The sequence below is a fragment of the Panthera leo genome, chromosome C1, assembly GCF_018350215.1.
Source record: "Panthera leo isolate Ple1 chromosome C1, P.leo_Ple1_pat1.1, whole genome shotgun sequence".
Classification (NCBI taxonomy): Eukaryota; Metazoa; Chordata; class Mammalia; order Carnivora; family Felidae; genus Panthera; species Panthera leo.
In genome coordinates, this window is record NC_056686.1 from 206,036,816 (window position 1) to 206,055,499 (window position 18,684).

At 43.0% G+C, this 18,684-nt stretch overlaps 1 protein-coding gene across 1 annotated transcript in view; it reads right to left on the bottom strand.

The window, feature by feature from the left end:
• Window positions 1-5,694: 5,694 nt before the first annotated feature.
• The window catches only part of AP1S3 (adaptor related protein complex 1 subunit sigma 3), a 58,721-nt gene continuing 45,731 nt past the window's right edge, over window positions 5,695-18,684 (bottom strand). Inside the window, exons 4-5 of the mRNA XM_042950302.1 lie at window positions 12,289-12,426; window positions 5,695-7,337 (exon numbers count right to left, since the gene is read on the bottom strand). Of these exons, the coding sequence (XP_042806236.1) occupies window positions 7,302-7,337; window positions 12,289-12,426 (174 nt within the window). The 3' untranslated portion in view covers window positions 5,695-7,301. The remainder of the gene's footprint in view (window positions 7,338-12,288; window positions 12,427-18,684) is intronic.

The window sequence follows — 18,684 nt, forward strand, 5'->3', positions numbered from 1 at the left end:
AAGACGATCCAAGAGATAGTACATACCCTCTTGGCCAAAAATACACTATTGAAGGGACGTACTCTAGACATGGGCAGACTGCTCGTCGGCCTCGTAAACTTCTTATGGTTCTTCAAAAACATTCCAGTCAGGGAGTGTTAAGGAAAATGTACCTTTTTGTTTATTTTGAAAGAGACAGAGAGAGAGGGAGACAGAGAATCCCAAGCAGGCTCCTTCAGGTCAGCATGCAGGGCACGACCTTGGGGCTTGAACTCGCGAACTGTGAGATCATGACCTGAGCCACAATCAAGAATCAGCTGCTTAACCCACTGAGCCACTCAGGCGCCCCAGGAAATGTGCCTTTTTAAAGGGGAGGTTTTCATAGCCTGATGCAGTAGATGTCAGTAATTGTGTTCATGTATGCAATACCCTGACAGGCCCTTTAGGAGAGCCCAAAAAGCGATCTTTCTCTCTCTCTTTTCCTCATACACACACACACACACACACACACACACACACACCCATATCCTGCTCTCTCGCATTTTTCAGCAAGAGATAAGACATGTATTTAAATATTTACAATAGAATATTAAAGCGGCAAGTGCCCCGTGGGAACCTATGTAATGCAAAGGGCTTGCAGAGAAGGGGAGGAAGGGTGGAAGGAGGCGAGAGCCATAAAGAAAGGGACACCTTGGGTTGTGTGTTAAAGAATCGGGATACAATTGGCGCAAATAACGCTTCAGGTGAAGAAATAAATGGAACAAGCCTCGGCAAAGAAGAGAGAGAGAAACACACTGACCTGTGTTATCAGAGTGTGGAATATGAGACTTAAAAAATCCAGAAGTGGTCAGATCATGAAAGGTCTCAAAAGTCAGACTAAGAAGCTGCATCAGCCACCGCAGAAGCGCAGGGAAAATTTAGTACAGGGGTCAAAAAGAACATGTCCCCTGGGTAGGCGAATCTGTAACTCAGTGACGGGGGCAGGTGTAATGGTGGCACCCTCTTCCAGATAATTAGTTGCTTGTATTAGCTCTAAAGGGGCTATGTTTTTCCACTACCTGAAAAGAAACGTGTTTACACATATCTTGATCCTCCTGATGGGAGCCCAGGATTGTTTCCTGCTTCGGGGTGGGCTCGTTGCTGAAACAAACAACCTCAGGCGTTTGGCGGCTTAACGCAATTGTTTGTTTCTGTCGCAGGTAAAGGTCCAGTGTGGCCGTTCTTCCCTGGTTGGCTTTCCTGACCACCTTTTTCAGGTTCCTGCCGTCTCATGGCTCTGCCTTGTCTGGATGCTGTCGTGTTTTCCTTCAGGTGTAAACAGGGAAAGACGGAAAATGGAGGGTCCTGTGGGGGAATGTTTGATGAGCCAGACCTGCGGTGGGGCCTGTGTTATTTCAACCCGCATTCCACCGGCCGCGATTTCGCCACGGGTAAACCACACTTCAAGAGAGGCTGGGGAATGAAGCCTAGCCTTGTGCCCAGGAGGAAACAGGAAATGGTTTGGTAAATGAGCAGCTGGGATCTGCCTCATTTTCAAGCGGGGTTTGGTTTCATCCAGCACTGGGGCCTCACAGCTCACAACCAAACGCGAAGAAAGGTCTTTTTTCACAGTTAGGTACAAACAGTGTTGAAACGACAAACCTTCGTTACACGCAGGAAACAGTCACTGAATTCAGGGATTTTTCCAGATGATCAGTCCCTTTGATTCAAGACCAGCAGAAAACAAACAAAAAACCCCAAAGAACAAAAACAAAACTATTCCTCCTCTGTTCTCCCTTCCCTCTGAAACATGTAAGATCTCCCACCTCTAAAATTCGACAACGCTAATTCGGCAATTCACCCTTTACCTGTTACAGCACCACCTTTTTTTTTCTACTCTTATAATGGCATCCCTTATTTAAAGTGCACGCAATGTACTTCATTTGTATCATTTAAAAGGGTGAAAAACATGTTTAAATGTCATTAGGCTTGTAGTTCATACCAGGAAAACAAGCTCGTCAGATACTTTCATCAGGTAACACCTTTGATCAAGACAAGGTTTAATTAAACAAATCATTGGCTCTGAGACTTGATCAAAGCGTAAATGTTAATGCACTGACTACTCTCGTCTTCTTCGTATAATGAGCAGCGCAGACTAGCTCACTTCCAAAATCCCATCTGACTCTTAACTTTCCATCCATTCCAAAGGGCAAGGTTGTGGGCCTTTTCAGCGGTACATCCGGGACCAGCATAAAGGTTCCCGGTTTCTAGTCCATTCTGATGCTCTGACCACAAATGAGGATAGTCTTGTGGCTCAAACAATCCCATCAGAGAGTTGTGGCCCCAGTCAGTGAGTAGTGATCGACTTGTTTGCTCCGAGACTGATGGCTGAAAATCTATATAGAGAGAGATTTTTAAAAATCAAGCCATTATTTCCCACCGATTCAAAAGCTCCCAAGAGTCGAAATTATATTTGAGTAGTATTTGGATGGCTGCCTCAGAAAAACAACTTCAGGGAAATTTAGCAATTATATATTTTGGCTCCTACAATTTTGAATATAGAACACACTGACAGAAGGCAGAAGGCTGGAAGAAGTGTCCACACATGTAGCACGTTCTAAACTAATGACTTAGTCTCCTTTTTACTTTACGATTTATCATTCTGGAGGGTGTGTAGGCTAAAGATTTAAATTTTCTTCCAACTTAATAGGTTCTATGCCCTTATTATATTTGAAGTAAAGTTTTCAATGACTACAGAAAGAACGTGAAAATTGCTTTCTTTACAACTGTTACTATTTTCATATGAGATTAGGTATTCCAAGTAGAACATAATTGATTTTATTCATTCTTATAATATGCTTTGGTTTATTCATTCATCCATCCGTTGTGTCAGTTTTGGCTTTTTTTCCCCCAGTTTTTATTTAAATTCCAATTCGTTAACATGCAGTGTAATATTAGTTTCAGGTGTAGACTTTAGCGATTCAACATTTAGATTCAATATTTACATACAACATCACAAGGGGCTCATCACAAGTGCCCTCCTTAATCCCCATCGCCCATTTAACCCTTCGCCCCCCACCTCCCCTCTGGTAACTATTAATTTGTTCTCTACAGTTCAGAGTCTATTTCTTGAGTTGTCTCTCTCTTTTTTCCTTTGCTCATTTGTTTTGTTTCTTAAGTTCCATGTATGAGCGAGATCATGTGTTAATTGTCTTTCTCTGACTCATTTCACTCAGCATAATGGCAAGATTTCATTATTTTATGGCTGAATAATATTCCATGAGATATTTTTTCAACTTTGTATATTATATGTATAATATAAAACCTTCCTTATCCATTCATCTGTTGATGGACATTTGGGCTCTTTCCATACTTAGGCTATTGTAGATGGTGCTGCTACAAACATTGGGGTGCATGTAGCCCATCAAATTAGTAATTTTGTATCCTTTGGATGAATACATAGTAATGAAATTGCTACATTAGCCACAGTGCGATTTCTGATAAAGTATCCTTAAAAACTTGTTTCCAGAAATAAAAAGATGCCTATTTCTAAATCCAGAAAACCATAATTTAATCAATTCATTGTACAGTTTCTCCAAAATATATTTACTCATACATAAGTAAAAGTAATTATATTTTAAGATGCTTTTAGAAGTTTGATTATTTTATTTAATGAAAACTAATGTTCCAATACTTCCAATTCTAACTGCATTAACTTGCAAAGTTATATCATCATACTTTCATTTTTCAATTTAGTTTCATACCATTCTAAAAACTGCTAATGACCTAAATTTGTTTTCAAACTTCCTTTTCGGATCACAAACCCCTGCAAGTATCCTAGTTCTTTATTCTTCACATTTATATCGTCTTAAATTTTATAGATATTTTCCCACCATAATGAAAATTCTGCAGTATGTGGGTTTGTGAGCTTTTTTTATTATTAGCCTTGACTTCCAACTGACTTTCTGAGCTACACCTGGTACTGTTCTAACTTGGAATGCTGCTTCTTACTTGATAATTTGTACGTTTAAAATGTTAATCTTGGGGCACCTGGGTGGCTCAGTCGGTTAAGCGGCCGACTTCGGCTCAGGTCATGATCTCGCGGTCCGTGAGTTCGAGCCCCGCGTCGGGCTCTGTGCTGACAGCTCAGAGCCTGGAGCCTGTTTCAGATTCTGTGCCTCCCTCTCTCTGACCCTCCCCCGTTCATGCTCTGTCTCTGTGTGTCTCAAAAATAAATAAATGTTAAAATAAATAAATAAATAAAATGTTAATCTTGTGTGTAAAAGGAATATTTAGTAGAAAGAGGCCAGCATGATTTACTTGATAATATTTGGAAGTAAATAAGACATTTATGCTGAAGAAAAGGAATTATGAGTTTGCTTGATTTTAAATGTGAGATAATCCTTATCTTACTTCAATAGTAATTTAAGCACTCCCCCCCCCACATTTTTTGGAAGGAGAGAAAGATTTTTAATGGCCCACACTTTGCTAATTACTGAAAAACAGTCATTGGCTTATGTTACTTACTTCCCAGAGCATCTGACTGGACTTCATCCAAAATTCCAGAGACCATGTGAAAGAATACGGCAACATTTACCAATGAAGTTCATTGATTCAATCTCAGAAAAGTAAACACAGTTCCTCAGTGATGTTTCCTAGGTGTTACAATATGAATCTTAAGGAGGTATGATTAGGCCTAGTAGAACAACATCTGTGTGTTTGATGAAAAGGATTTGCATTGCTTTAGGAGACTTGATTTGGCAAAAAAAAAAAAAAAAAAAAAAAAAAAAAAAAGTTTGAATGAATTAAAAATTCCCTTACTTTGTCCCAACTTAACGTTTGCTCATGAAAGAAATTACTAGACTTAAAGAATGCATCATTGACTACACGCCAAGAGATCAGATTACCAAAATGTGGGTGAATGATGAGAAGTCGGTCGAAGCAAAGCAGTTCAGACTCTTCTCTCCATTTGCTCTCACCTGCTTGCAAAGCTGCTTCCTGACGGTAAGTGCCAAGAAACCACAGAGATCACATTGAAGGGACTATCACCAGGAATTAGGGGTAGAAACTTCTAGCATAAAATTTGATCAAAAACCAATTCTATTCGTAAAACACACACTCAAATTCCTCGTTAAAAAATGTAAAAACATTTTATTTGGAAGTTTTATACAAATTTAGTATTTATTATCGTTCACTTGGTAGTTCTATTATAATTGTATAATATAAAGAAAATATAATGATCGCTTTCACCGAGACCCACATAAAATGTCCCCCAAATACCTCATATTCACCCGGCGTGCTCCATCATTACGCTCGTTTTCTATGTGAGACACCGACACGGAGTCTGAAAGCCCAGTATACAGCTTGATAATGTCTAACGTGGGATTAGCCCATTTGAAAGAGTACATGAATAAATACCTTCACCCAAAAATGGCCGAAAACTTCAAAAGAACCAGGAAAACACAATGACTTACATAAAGTCTACCTTTGCAGAACTTTTTATTTTTTTTTTAATGTTTATTTTTGAGAGAGAGAGAGAGAGAGAGAGAGAGAGAGCACAAGCTGGGGAGGGGCAGAAAAGGAGAGGGAGACACAGAATCAGAAGGAGGCTCCAGGCTCCGAGCACAAGAGCCCAATGAAGGGCTTGAACTCACAAACCGTGAGATCATGACCTGAGCCGAAGACGGACGCGTCACCGACTGAGCCACCCAGGGGCCCCACAAACCTTTTTAAAAATAAAAGAGTTCCACCATATTGACAACACAAATCGGAAGACATCAAATAAACAGAGTGATCAAAAATGGCAGTTAAACTTCAATCCAATGCCATCATCGTAATCACAGGATTAGCCTGAGTAAATAGATATTAAAAGCCCAGTAATTCCTTCGTATACTAATCTGAGTTCCTTCTTTTTAGTAACGGCTCTATTGAGGAATTGGCCAAGTTTTTCTTCTGTTCGTGTCTTATTTTTCCTTAAATATATCTGGCAAGACGAATCAGAGAGGGCATTTTTCCTTCATGTTCTCTAAAGGTCCACCATATAGGATCTTCTAGAGAAAGAATACAACAGCAAGCACACTGCTCTCTTAGGAGAAGCATGAGGGATCCCTAACCACTCCAACCCGAATGATACCAGACCTCAAAATGAACATGGAAAATGCACACGTAGGACATCAGAGGTGGGGCATCAAGACAGAGTGTTACGAGCTATTTCCCTGTAATGTCTGATCACGTTTACTACCTGGTTACAGAGAACTTTCATTCCGGCAAATCAGGAATGCAACATATTGAGAATAATAATGATCAGCAGCAAATATTTAATTCGGGGCATGAGGAAGTAAGAAAGGAGGAAGGGCATCTACTATATAGGCTGTTATAATAAGTAAGTCTAATAAACAATCAGTCATCAAACATAGTAGATACACATTAAAACATGTTTGAAGCAAAATCTCTCAAGCAGCTAAGTGCTTGGAACCTTAAAATTATTAAAATAGTAGTAGTTATAATAATTACTGCTACTTTTATTCATCTTTATTATACTATTGTTATAATAAGGGAAGTCATAGACACTGTATCTCCAGAAGTCTCAAATCCTTAATAAATACAGAGAGTTTATAGGAAAATATAACCTTATAATGGAATGCCCTTTATATTCAATTAAAAGGTAAAATGAAAATCTCGACTAGATAGCAGCTTCCATGATATCAAAACCACTTAAGTCCCTTACTATCTTTGGTTATTTTCCTTAATTCCAACCCTGAAAAAATAAAGAATGCAGGACATTAAAATCAGATACATTGTATCTGGACTGAAATTTACATTTTACTAAGTGTATCCAAAAAAAAAAAAAAATGTCTAGCATTATGTATGAACTCTGAACTATTAACATAATTTTGAATTATTATACAATTTAAAAAGTTGAACATTTAGAAAAGAATTATTCATAATACAACATGTATTTCATGTTCAAAACCATGGGTTATTATTCAGCTGTCAGTAGAGAATGGAATGCAACAATAAACATATTGCAACACCTTTACTTAAATTAGCTTAAAAATATCACATGGAATTAAAGCACTGTAGACACATACCCAGTCTACTGAGTCATAAAGCAGTTGCTTGAACATCCAGAGCCACAATAAGTAGTTACGTACAGCATAATACAGATATGTAATAACGATAAATATGTTATGTGAAACAAGTTAATTGCTAGTTAACGAAGGATCCCTTTTAGGTTATTTTTGGCATGCTGCCAGAAGTTCGTCAAGGAACTGGACGGCAGGTTCTGCTAATTTACAGGCTCACAGCGTGGGGGACTCGGGAGTCTTCAAGTAGACGTGCGGTTAAAATGTAGGCTTGCTCATATATTCTTCCATCGTCTGAAAGAGAACGAGAAATTAGAACAAGAGCCCCTTCGACAGCCTTTAGCAGAATGTGAAACCTTTGTCATTCTTTTACTTCCTTATTGTTTGTGGTTATTGAACAGAAGTTATCTAAACGGGGATGGACATCAATCTTTGCATTCTGATCAAGAACGGCGGTTCAAAGTTTGAGCGTAACGTGCATACACATCCATGTGGCTGGAACTTAATAACTTTCCACGGAAAAAGCTACGCTTGATCCCAAAAAGAATGTCCGATAAGAGAAATTCTAAAGCAACAGCTGCCAATATGCCACTGTTGACTTCGGATAAACGTGCCTAAATGATCATGAGCACCCACCTCTAGGCACACGTAGTAGAGAAATCTCGACTGTATTTCTGTAACATCAGAATTGCTACGGATACCGTGCAAAGCATCTTTCTACGCTTGTTGGCAAGATATAAAAAGCACACACAAACTAGGATTCTTAAGGATTTCTTCCATGTATTTTGAAAAGGCTTTCCTCCAAAGTATGCGAACTTCCTTCATCCTCCTCACCAGTTAGCAAGTTTGTTAACATGCCAGAAGGCCATAATTTTTTGCCGGTACTTTTTAAGAAACGTTCGGCCAGATTCACAATTACAGGTAGAGTTGAAATATACCGTGATGGGCAAGCCCTTTACCATGCAAGATAAATGGGTCGTCTCTTGCATTCTCTTCTATTGTAGACTTATATATTTGTGTAACACAGTGGCTCCTGTGTCGAATCAATACAAAGTTCAAGGGGGCAGCCTTGGGGAAACGCCCCTGCCTCTTTCGTGTAAGCCCCAGTCAGCTCCATCAGCAGTGATCAAACTGTACTTAACCTTGAACCTCAGGGTGCATAATTCACTTGCACCTGGCCGGGAAGACAATCGATCCGCATGGGCCAAACGGCAAGGCCATGGCTAAGCAATATCACTCAGAGGGAACCAAGGTTGGAAATCAGGCGTTCCAACGGGTTTTCACCAGCTCTGTTTAGAATTCCAGGGCTCCTATGCTGAAACACTTGCGCTCGGTCACCCACACTTTCTTATAAAGCTCTTACGCCTCCAGATGAGCACTGGCCAAGAGAAGCCCACACCCCCAGCCCTCTGCCCTGTCTGCATCTCCTCTTACAATTGCTGCCGGTGTCTTCAAACTTAGCAGGGCTATCACACTGGCCAGGGGCCCACGCCTGTTTTCTAGCACCTAGAGTTTATACCATTTGAAAAGGAATACAAAGTTGCAAATACAAAATTGGGTATGAAGTTGATTTAGAATGAGGAAGGCAGTAACAGATTATGCGTTTTTAAAGGACAAGTATCCCAAAATCCAGAACCATAGCCTAAGGTTTTCATTCATTAAGTGTCTGACATGCTTCTATAATGTATTCACTGTATGGCTACATGCGCTTTGCGGCTACGGTATCTTACCTTTATAAATTCCACCACATGAGCCTGCAGCCTCGGAAGGGGCTTGGGCCAGCAAAAGCCTCTGGAATTGTCACTTTGCCGGCTTCTAGCTATTGGCACCACCTCCCACCACTGGCTACCTCAGTCGGCTACAGACGACACTGACTGCCCTTTCTGGGCCATGCTGTCACTCAAGTTACATGAATCAATAGCGTACAAGGTTGGTATTTTCTTGAGCTTCCTGCTTTCAAGGTTGGAAAGGACACTCAAGGCTGGCACAACCTTAAAGAGCTCTGTGTTTCACAAGAGGACCAGGATCTGTCCCTCAGGACCCCTTCTTGCACCACCGAGTTTCTTGTGGATTTCGCACTGTACATACTGTAACTTTTTACTGCTTTATGGCTTTGCTTAGCAGTTAACATGGGTTGTGGGTTTTGTTTTCGTCATTGTTGTTGTTGTTGTTTTAGAGAGAGAGAGAGAGAGAGCATGCAGAGGAGGGGCAGAGAGGGAGAGAGGATCCCAAGCAGGCTTCATGCTCGGTGTGGAGCCCAAGGATCCTGGGATCATGACCTGAGCCAAGATCGGAAGTAGGACACTTAACTGACTGAGCCACCGAGGTACCCCAACGTGGGTTGTGCTTTTCAGGGTGACGACAATGTGGGGATGCACCTATGCCATTCTCATGCCTCCACGCATACACAGGCAAGGTATCCTCTCGCTTGAGCCAATGAGACACCATTTTGACTCGGGCTCCTCATTTTGTGGGGAAACCTCTTCTGTCCGTCGCCCCCACTGGTGATGCCAGGAATTGCAACCCCTGCAGGTAATAAGCTAACTACCTTCCTCTTTCAGTTTGTTTTCTTATCACTTCAAGCCACTGTCCACGGGTTGTCACCCACAAAATAAGATACCTCCAAAAGTCACCCCCAACCAATTAAACTGTTCTTTGCATTTTTTTATTAAAAAAATTTTTTTTAATGTTTATTTATTTTTGAGAGAGGGAGAAACAGAGAATGAGCAGGGGAGGGGCAGAGTGAGGGAGACACAGAATCCGAAGCAGGCTCCAGGCTCTGAGCTGTCAGCACAGAGCCCGACGCGGGGCTCGAACTCACGGACCGTGAGATCGTGACCCAAGCCGAAGTTGGACATTAACCGACTGAGCCACCCAGCTCCCCTAATCTGTTCTTTTTTAATCCATATCACTAACACCAAGCCCCAGGACACTCAGAATAATCTTTGAGCATTTGCAAATTTAAGACTCTGTGTCTTCTTACTAATAAATATGCGAGGATGGCCTTTTTATTCTAAGAAACCTTTATTAATTAGGGGTCAGGGAAAGTTCTAGGGGCTAAAAGCGAAAGCAATGTTACAAAGGCCTCCCTTAACCTTTAGTAGCTAAAATATGTGCTTAGGTCCAAAGGACAGGGAAAAAAAGGAAGCAGTATTTTTTTTTTCTTTCTGTAATTACATGGCTTGTGCCTAGTCATTCTACACTTTTCTGACCGGATATACACAGCCCATTTTTCAGCCAGCTCCCCAAACGTTCACTGACTTAGCTGAAGTACCCGGAGCCCAAGAGAATGCTGATAACGTTGTCTCTATTTGGCAGGTGCTGTTAGTTTACCCAGAGAGATTTAGAGGGCAGTCATGACATTTCCTGGTCACCATGGGGACACAGAGGCTAAACGGAGGGGCCCGTGAGCCCTGCCCATCAAGACCTTCCGCTCGATCAGCAAGAACGCGAACTACCAGTTAGCGTTTAATTGTGGAAGGGCTCTTACTTGAAATACCTGCTTCCCAGATTTCTGTGGAACTAGCAGCATCAGATGTACTCCCAGCTCTTTAAAACCCTGTATTTCTTCCAGAGCAGGAATTCAAAATAACCCAGATTGTGTCCTGGCCCCAGTTCAGAAAGCTGCAATTAGTGCCCAAGACCCCGCTAAAAAGTCTCTTTCTCCCGTAAGTAGACTCCCCAGTAAGGGCCCTGAGGATAGGGTTATAAATAACCCTTGGCATATTTTAAGAAAGGTTGTCCTGTGGAATTTCCAAACCCCTGATTTCTCAAGCACCTTGAGAAATTCCCTTCCTTTGGCGTTTGGAGAGAGCCAAGCAAACCTCAGAAGGTTTAAATGCATTTCTTGCGGTGAGGACACCTCCAGAGGGAGATGAACCAGTCTCCTCAAAGGCACACGCGGATGCTTCCGGGCACCTACTCCAACAGGTGTCTCCCTCAGAGTCCATTCACCTGAGCTCTGCTTCCCCCAGGATGGGCTGGAATAAGTCATCAGCTCAGCGAGGTGCCAGAAAAGTTGCTGGGAGACCATGCCTGATGCTGTTTTATTAAGCCAGTCTCTTATTTCTTGAACAGCAGGAAGAATGGCTTTAACGCCATTTTTTAAAAGAGAGCATGTAATCCTCTGGAATCTCATGACCTGTCATTGTGAGACAGGCAGGTGGAAAGACCCAGTGACGCTGTGGGAAGAAGTACCTAGAGGTGGCCTGTGCTGGGGTTGGTGGGATCACCTCATTAGGAGGCCAAAGGTCAGTGGGGTGCCGTGCTCCCCATCAGTGTCCTTGGGAGGAGTCAAGGGGCTGATGTAGGTAAGTTCCCTTATTAGGTGTGACGTATGGTGCAAATCTGCACCGCTTCTAGAAGCCCCATATGGGACGTCTGGGTGGCTCAGTCGGTCGAGCGTCTGATTCTTGATTTCGCCTCAGGTCACGATCCCGGAGTCGTGGGATCGAGCCCCGCATCGGGCTCCGTGCTGAGCAAAGAGCCTGCTTGAGAGTCTCTCTCTCTCCCTGTGCCCTTCTCCCTTGCTCGCTCTCTCTCTCTCTCTCTCTCTTCCCCCCTCTGCCCCTCTCCCCCACTCATGGGCACTCTCTCTCTCTCTCTAAAATAAAAAATAAATAAAATAAAAGACCCACTGTATTTTATGTAAATATCACAGAGTCAGGAGCACGACCACATGGATGCTTCAGGGCCCATTTATACCTTGGCAAGCAAACCACAGGATTCCCAATTTACTTATGCAAATAGGAGCACACGTGCAGCCTCGCCAGGAGGTGTAAGGAATTTTAATTACAATGATAAATGCCATCTTCAATAATAAACTTCTAATATCCCTGGCAAATGGAGTGACAATGCACTGCTATCCTCCTTTCCCAGGGGAGCACAGATATTTTAATGAAAGTCTTTTTATACCTCTCATTAAATGTCTGAAAAAAAAATAGCACCCAGCTTTTGGTTCCTTGATGACAATTGAGGTACCCTCACTAAAGAGCTCAGCCAAACACGAAAAGCCAAGACTCTGGAGCCCAGGTTCCTGGGTTCAACTCTCTATTCCACACTTTCCAGCTGTGTGACATCAGGCAGGTTGTTTAACCTCTCTGTGTCTCCGTTCACTCGCCTCTTAAGAGCGAACACAGGTAAGTTGCTTAAAAACCGCACCCTGCACAGCGTCAAGGACTCAAGAAGTGTCGGCCAACACACAATCATCATCGTCCCCATCGTTATCTGTCCCCGTTGTACTGACCTCCTGTAACATATCAGAATCTTCAATGGCCTTGACAGCAGATTTCTTGGACGTTTCCTGAATTTCTCCACCCATTATAAACTCGTCGAGGATGAAATAAGCCTTTTCGAAATTAAAGATAATATCCAGCTCGCAGACCTGGTCAGACAAAAACAAACGTGTTGGTGAACTTGCAGGAGCAGCAGGGGAAACACGTATCGGCCTCAAGCGTTTCCAACAGCCACACCCAGGTGGCGCACCAAAGGGAAAACTATCAAATGGTATTCTAAGGACAGAAAAATAGAAGTGGGGAATCCCAGGCGCTTTAGCAAAAGTAAAACCACATTCTATTAAGCAGACCATGTCCTTAAATAATATTCTTTGACGTCACAACAAGAAATTTGAGACTCGGGAGAGGGATCGGGCAGCATGGCTCCTATTTCCACCTGCCCGAACGGAAGCCGAGTCCCTCGCCTCCTTCCTCCCGCTCTCTGGTCCGTAAGTCTGGGCTCCTAGCTACAGGACTATCAGCAGCTCACTCTTCAGAGGCAAGTCAGCTCACCTGTGCTAATTTCTCTCAAAATTATGCCACAAGCCAGTGGTTCTCAAACTTCAGAGCGCACTGAATCCGCACGGAAGGCACCTGCTGGGCCCCCACCCTGAACGTTAGGATTTGGCGGGTCTGGGTAAGGCCCGAGAGTCTGCACGTGTGAGGGGTTCCCAGGCGATGCTAATGATGGAGGTCTGGGGACCACAGGGGGAGAACCACTGTCACAGACCAAAGCAGAGCCTAATAGATTTCGTGGTTCAAGTGAAGCCAGAGGCAAGAGAGCCGCCCCTCATGATCCCAACAGGGCTTGTTTCCAATTCCCTGATTGGCCACGCTGGCACTCTCCTGGGGTTTTCCTTCTCACGTTTTCCTCAACTCCCCGACGTCCCCGTTCCTATTCCACACCCTCTGGAAGGTTGCTGCTAACTGCAAGTTTCTCGCCCTCTGCCCTCCGCCTCCTTTACCTCTCAGTAGCACTGGAAACACTCCACATGTCTCTCTTGAAAAATCTCTCCCTTGCTCCCTGACCTTGGCCATACCATTCAAGGCCTGTTCTTGCCCAACATCTCTGGTGATTCCTTCGCAGACTCGCTGGATGATTTATCTCCCCCGCTACTTTGCATTCGGTGAAGAAGTATTTCTGGAGGGGGGCTTGGGACATCAGCAAAATCAACATCGCTGCTTCATGCCGTTTACATTCTAGTGACCCACCTTCTTCTTCAGCACTGGCATGTTTCATGAGAGCTTCTTCTCTTTGCGATACATATACTCTAGACAACCTCACAGACTCTCTATGGCTGCGTCTCGCATCCAGGGTCCCATAACCTGGATGTGTAGCCCTGATCTCCTTCTGGAGCGAGTCCAATATCTTCACCTGCTCAGGAGACACGTCTGCCTGGACATTCCTCAGTCCAAGTCACCATCTGCCAAACTGAAGTTAAGCATATTCTCTTCCCCGCAGACCATTTTGCTTAGTAGCTGAAAATTCGATCTGTGGCTTGACCGAATTCACTCCACAGTGCCGCTGATTTCTCCCTCCCCGTCATTCTTCTCCCCCTGCCTCGGGTCTCACGCCGCTCAGTCTGGTCATCAGTTCCTGTTGATTCCATCGTGTAAATAAACGACACCCCTTCGCCTCTTCTGTCTGCTACCCTTTCGCCGCCTTCTCTCAGGCCTGCAACCTCTCTCACCGAGGCCACTGCAATGACCTGTTAGGTGGCGTCGGTCCCCACTCAAGGCCAACAATGACTAACGCTCTGCTAAAGTGCTGATCTCGTTCCTCTCCTGTGTAAGGTCTTATGTCCAGAACAAAGTTTTAATTCCTCTACATGCCTTTTGGGACTCTTTACCACCTAGCCTGGGCCCCCCTCTTTCTAGCTTCCTGTGTCAGCATCACCCCCGTGCTACAGCCACGGTCCACTGTGTTCTTTTATGCCTTTACCTTTGCACATACGAGCGATTCCTGGGATACACCCCAGATGTCCTTTTCTTTACGCTGCTGGCAAAATGAAGCTCACTTGGGGCGCCTGGGTGGCTCAGTCGGTTAAGCGTCCGACTTCGGCTACACTCAGGTCATGATCTCGCAGTCCGCGAGTTCGAGCCCCACGTCGGGCTCTGTGCTGACAGCTCAGAGCCTGGAGCCTGCTTCAGATTCTGTGTCTCCCTCTCTCTCTGACCCTCCCCTGTTCATGCTCTGTCTCTCTCTGTCTCAAAAATAAATAAATGTTAAAAAAAAAAATTAAAAAAAAAATGAAGCTCACTTTTCCAAGGCCAAACTCAAAAGTCAGGGGTACAGAGATTCCACCAAAGCCTCTTTTCCCCCACTCAGATTTCACACCACTTGCTCTGTGTTCTCTCTTACATCTGTGGGCACTAGGATATGCTTACTTATCGATCTCTCCCCCAGCACTGTGAGCTCAGGCACAGACCTCAGTCATCTTAATATCCCCGGTATCCAGCACATCATAGGATGCAGGACATGTCTGTAGGATAAATGAGTCAGTCACTATTTAGGCCTTGTTTCTATGAGGCTGGGAATTAATGGGTTCCCAGATCACTGATTCTCTGATCCTACTGAGGGCTACAACGTTACATGAAGCAGATGTCAACGTTTTAACAAACTGCTTCACGTATTTAGGACTTAGGTCAATGAAGTTGCAGACTCTACGAGGTAAATCATTAGGTAAATATCACGACCATAAATGGCCAGCTCAGAAAAACTCTTCCAACTACCTGCAAAGGTCCTGGTCTCCTCATTCACTAGAAAACAGCAGTAAGGGGGTAAATCCACAACAAGCGGGTGTATACATCTATCTCTACCTCCTCCCTCCCGCAACAGTCTGTCTGCCTCTCTGTCTGTTGTGACGGTGTGGAAATTCCATGTAGAAGTTGGAAAGAATGCGAGAGATTTCCATGGACAAATGGGGAAAGAACTCCAAGGTACATTTGGAGAGGGGAGAGAAAAGAAAGCAAGCTGCAGACTACCATGCGTAATGCAATCCCATTTAGAAATAAAACTGCGTATGTCTGGTTAAAGAAGACACAAGGAGCAAGCAGTTACCAGAGGTCAGTAGAGGCAGGAAGTCAGGAGTAACAGTAGCAAAAACTGAGGAACCTCAGAGTTCAAGGCAGGCGTAGACAGGAATCGGAGACAGACGGGAGCCTCATTAGGAGAAACCAGCAGCTGGGATCCTGCAAGGTGAACCTGGCAGATACTAATGCAAGTTTTTCAGGAACGTCTCAAACCCCACTCGCAGACAGCTATGGGGCGGTTAACTGACTGCATCTAGTTTCAAGGGAAGGGAATAAAGTCTCAGGCACGCAAAGTCCGATAGAGAACACACACGCGCAGGCACACATGCACACACACACACACACACACACACACACACACACACAGCAGCAACTTGGATGTACAGTGACTATCTCTAGGTTATAAGGAAACAGGTGTACAAGTTCTATCGGAACTGTAGGGAGTGTCACATATGAGCAACGATTTTGTATACAGCAACTCCAAAATGCTACTTCTATGGTTATTCTTTGAGCCTAACCCCAAGGGGTTACTGTATCTGAGAGCAGAAACAGGAAACACCTCCCGGAGCACCCTAGACCAAATGCAGGTTTCTTCAGCTAACTGCCCAATTACTCAAATACTGGTGATTCCACTTAAAGGTACTGTCCCAGTACATCAGGAACGTGCCCTCAATGCTTAAATTACCGCATTTCATCTATTATGTAAAAATAAATGGTTTCTGTGTTTATAAACACGTGAGCATCTGAATTTTTTTTTCACATTTTCTTGTGTATATATAGACTCTGGAAGAAAGCTTATAAGAAGGCAGAAACAGTGATAATTTAATTTCACCCTTGATCTCTTAGCCTGTGCTTTAATTTGGCTTGAGGGTCTTCTCTTAGAGCAGAATACATGACTTCGTAAGATTATTTCTGACATTTCATTAACTAAATACTTTTGGATAGAGTCTAAGAAGAGCCTTCTCTTACTGAATTCTGTTCTAAAGTAAGTACAAAAAGTTTAAATTACATACAGCAAACGTATAAAACCATATATAAAATAATAATTACAGTTTAAGGTACAACGACATAGCAATTGACAGTTTATAAAGTATTGTCGATCACACTGTCTCTTTGATCCCCACAACAGCCCCATGAGATTAGCAAAGTAAATATTTCTGTTAACCTTTTGGAGTGTTATTTTCTTATCTGTGAAATTAGAGATCTATCACAAGCCAAATCACGGGTCTGGTTAGTGGGGTGACTGGGCACCACTCACTCAGGACCTAGCAGGACTCAGAGCCTTCCTCCTCCTAGAAGAAAACTTCCTAAATCAAGATCAAGCCTCTTTGGGATAGCAACACCCATACCCTCTGAGCACATCAGCAAAAACTCACACCACAGTCTGTAATGGGAAAATACGGCAGGTGGCTAAATCCTCAAACAGACCTTTATCTACTCTAAGACTCTGGGGCATCTCTTCGTAGCCTCTGTAAATTGGGGTTAATGCTGTTTACGGAAGATTGAAAGATTAACTAGTTAAGCCGTGTAAATCTCCCTGGAATGGAAAAATGCTCAAAAAATACATAAGTTAGTAGCCAGAGAGTTTGATTGATCTGGCATAGGAAGGGAATATTTTCCACTGTTATAAGAGAAACACAGTACAAAGTTTTCTCTTGGATAATATCAAGGGCAGAATTCAAGGAAACCTTCAGTATTAACAAAGAAAAAAAGAGTGCCAAAGAGAAATAGATTATTCCTGAGATGATGTCAATGAGAATCAGTACTGGTAGGCTTTGCTCATCACAGTTAATTAATAAGAACTGAACACCTACTGGGCACATAGCCTTGAATTGCTCTTAGCTGCTCTTAGCTTAATAAAAGATTCATTGAATTTTTTAGTGAATTAAATTTTGGTCCATGGCAAAGACAGAGCTTCTAAAGGTACGCCACAATAGGATGAAAAATTAATGTTAGAGAAATAGGAATTCATTCTGATTCTCCTTATATCTTAACTGAGCTTAGCATTGGTGAAGGTGATTTAGATTGTCTTAAGAAAGCAATGTGTCGTGATAAGACTAAGATCGAAATTTAACCCCGATTCACGTTATCACAGTTGGGTAAATCTAGGAAAACATATAGTTCAAAACCAGAGTGCAGAAATTAGGGGCAGAAGGTCCTAGGGAAGCCTGGGCCTCACAAAAACTCCTGCAGGCCTTTACAAAAGGCCAGGTCTGCAGTGGATTTCAAAATGTCAGGCTTCATTTGAATAATGGAAAGCATAAATTTAACTAATCTCAAGTTTGAAAACATGCTATTATATGTTTGCAAATCTCTCTTTAAAAAAATGAAAACCCATGGAGGGAGGGGAAGAAAAAAAAAAAGAGGTCAGAGAGGGAGAGAGCCAAAGCATAAGAGACTCTTAAAAACAGAACAAACTGAGGGTTGATGGGGGGTGGGAGGGAGGGGAGGGTGGGTGATGGGTACTGAGGAGGGCACCATTTGGGATGAGCCCTGGGTGTTGTATGGAAACAAATTTGACAATAAATTTCATATATTGAAAAATAAATAAATAAGTAAATAAATAAAAACAAACTTAGAGAAAACCTAAGAGGAAGAGAAAGAAAAATGGTCTGCCTGTCTTACTCTGTATACTTACCAACAACCTGAATCTCTGAAGCAACATTAAAGGTCATCTAACATCATTTATAAAGGGAATAAAGGAGAATCAAAAGGATACAGGGAGGGAGGGAGAGAAAATTCTTTCAAAAACCTTTCAAGTGCTCACGCTGGTGAAAATCGTTGCAAGAAATCTGATAAAACCCCAACCAATACCGCAAATGCTACTCATTCCATTGGACAGAGAACAAAACATCTTATGGAAGCAAACTCTCCCAACAACGCCTAATAAAAACCAGCGAGCAGGGGAATGGGGAAGAGAGCATTACTGAGAGAAACTCCAAATCCAATGACTTATTTCTTGAGACTGTGAACTGGATGACATGTTTCTGGAACATTTGCTAAAATCTGGCCCAGAGTTGCTTACACGTGTTGAAAAATCAAACGACTAAGTCCTGGGTCATGATCTCGAGAGACGTGCTGTTTGGGGGCCACACAAACCCTGCACAAGTTACGGGTAATACCAGGCTGTTGCATGTTGCTGGAGCACTGAGCATGTCAGGGATAAAAAGAGAAAAGCGAGAAGGTCAGAGAAGTGGCCTGGGATGGATATTTAGAAAGCTCACGTGCCAGGCTACAATGTTTGGCTGTTATTCATTACAGATGATGGAAAGTGACTGAAGACGTCTGTCACCCTGGATCTGTGCATTGCAAGGAAGACGGTAACTGACAAGCCA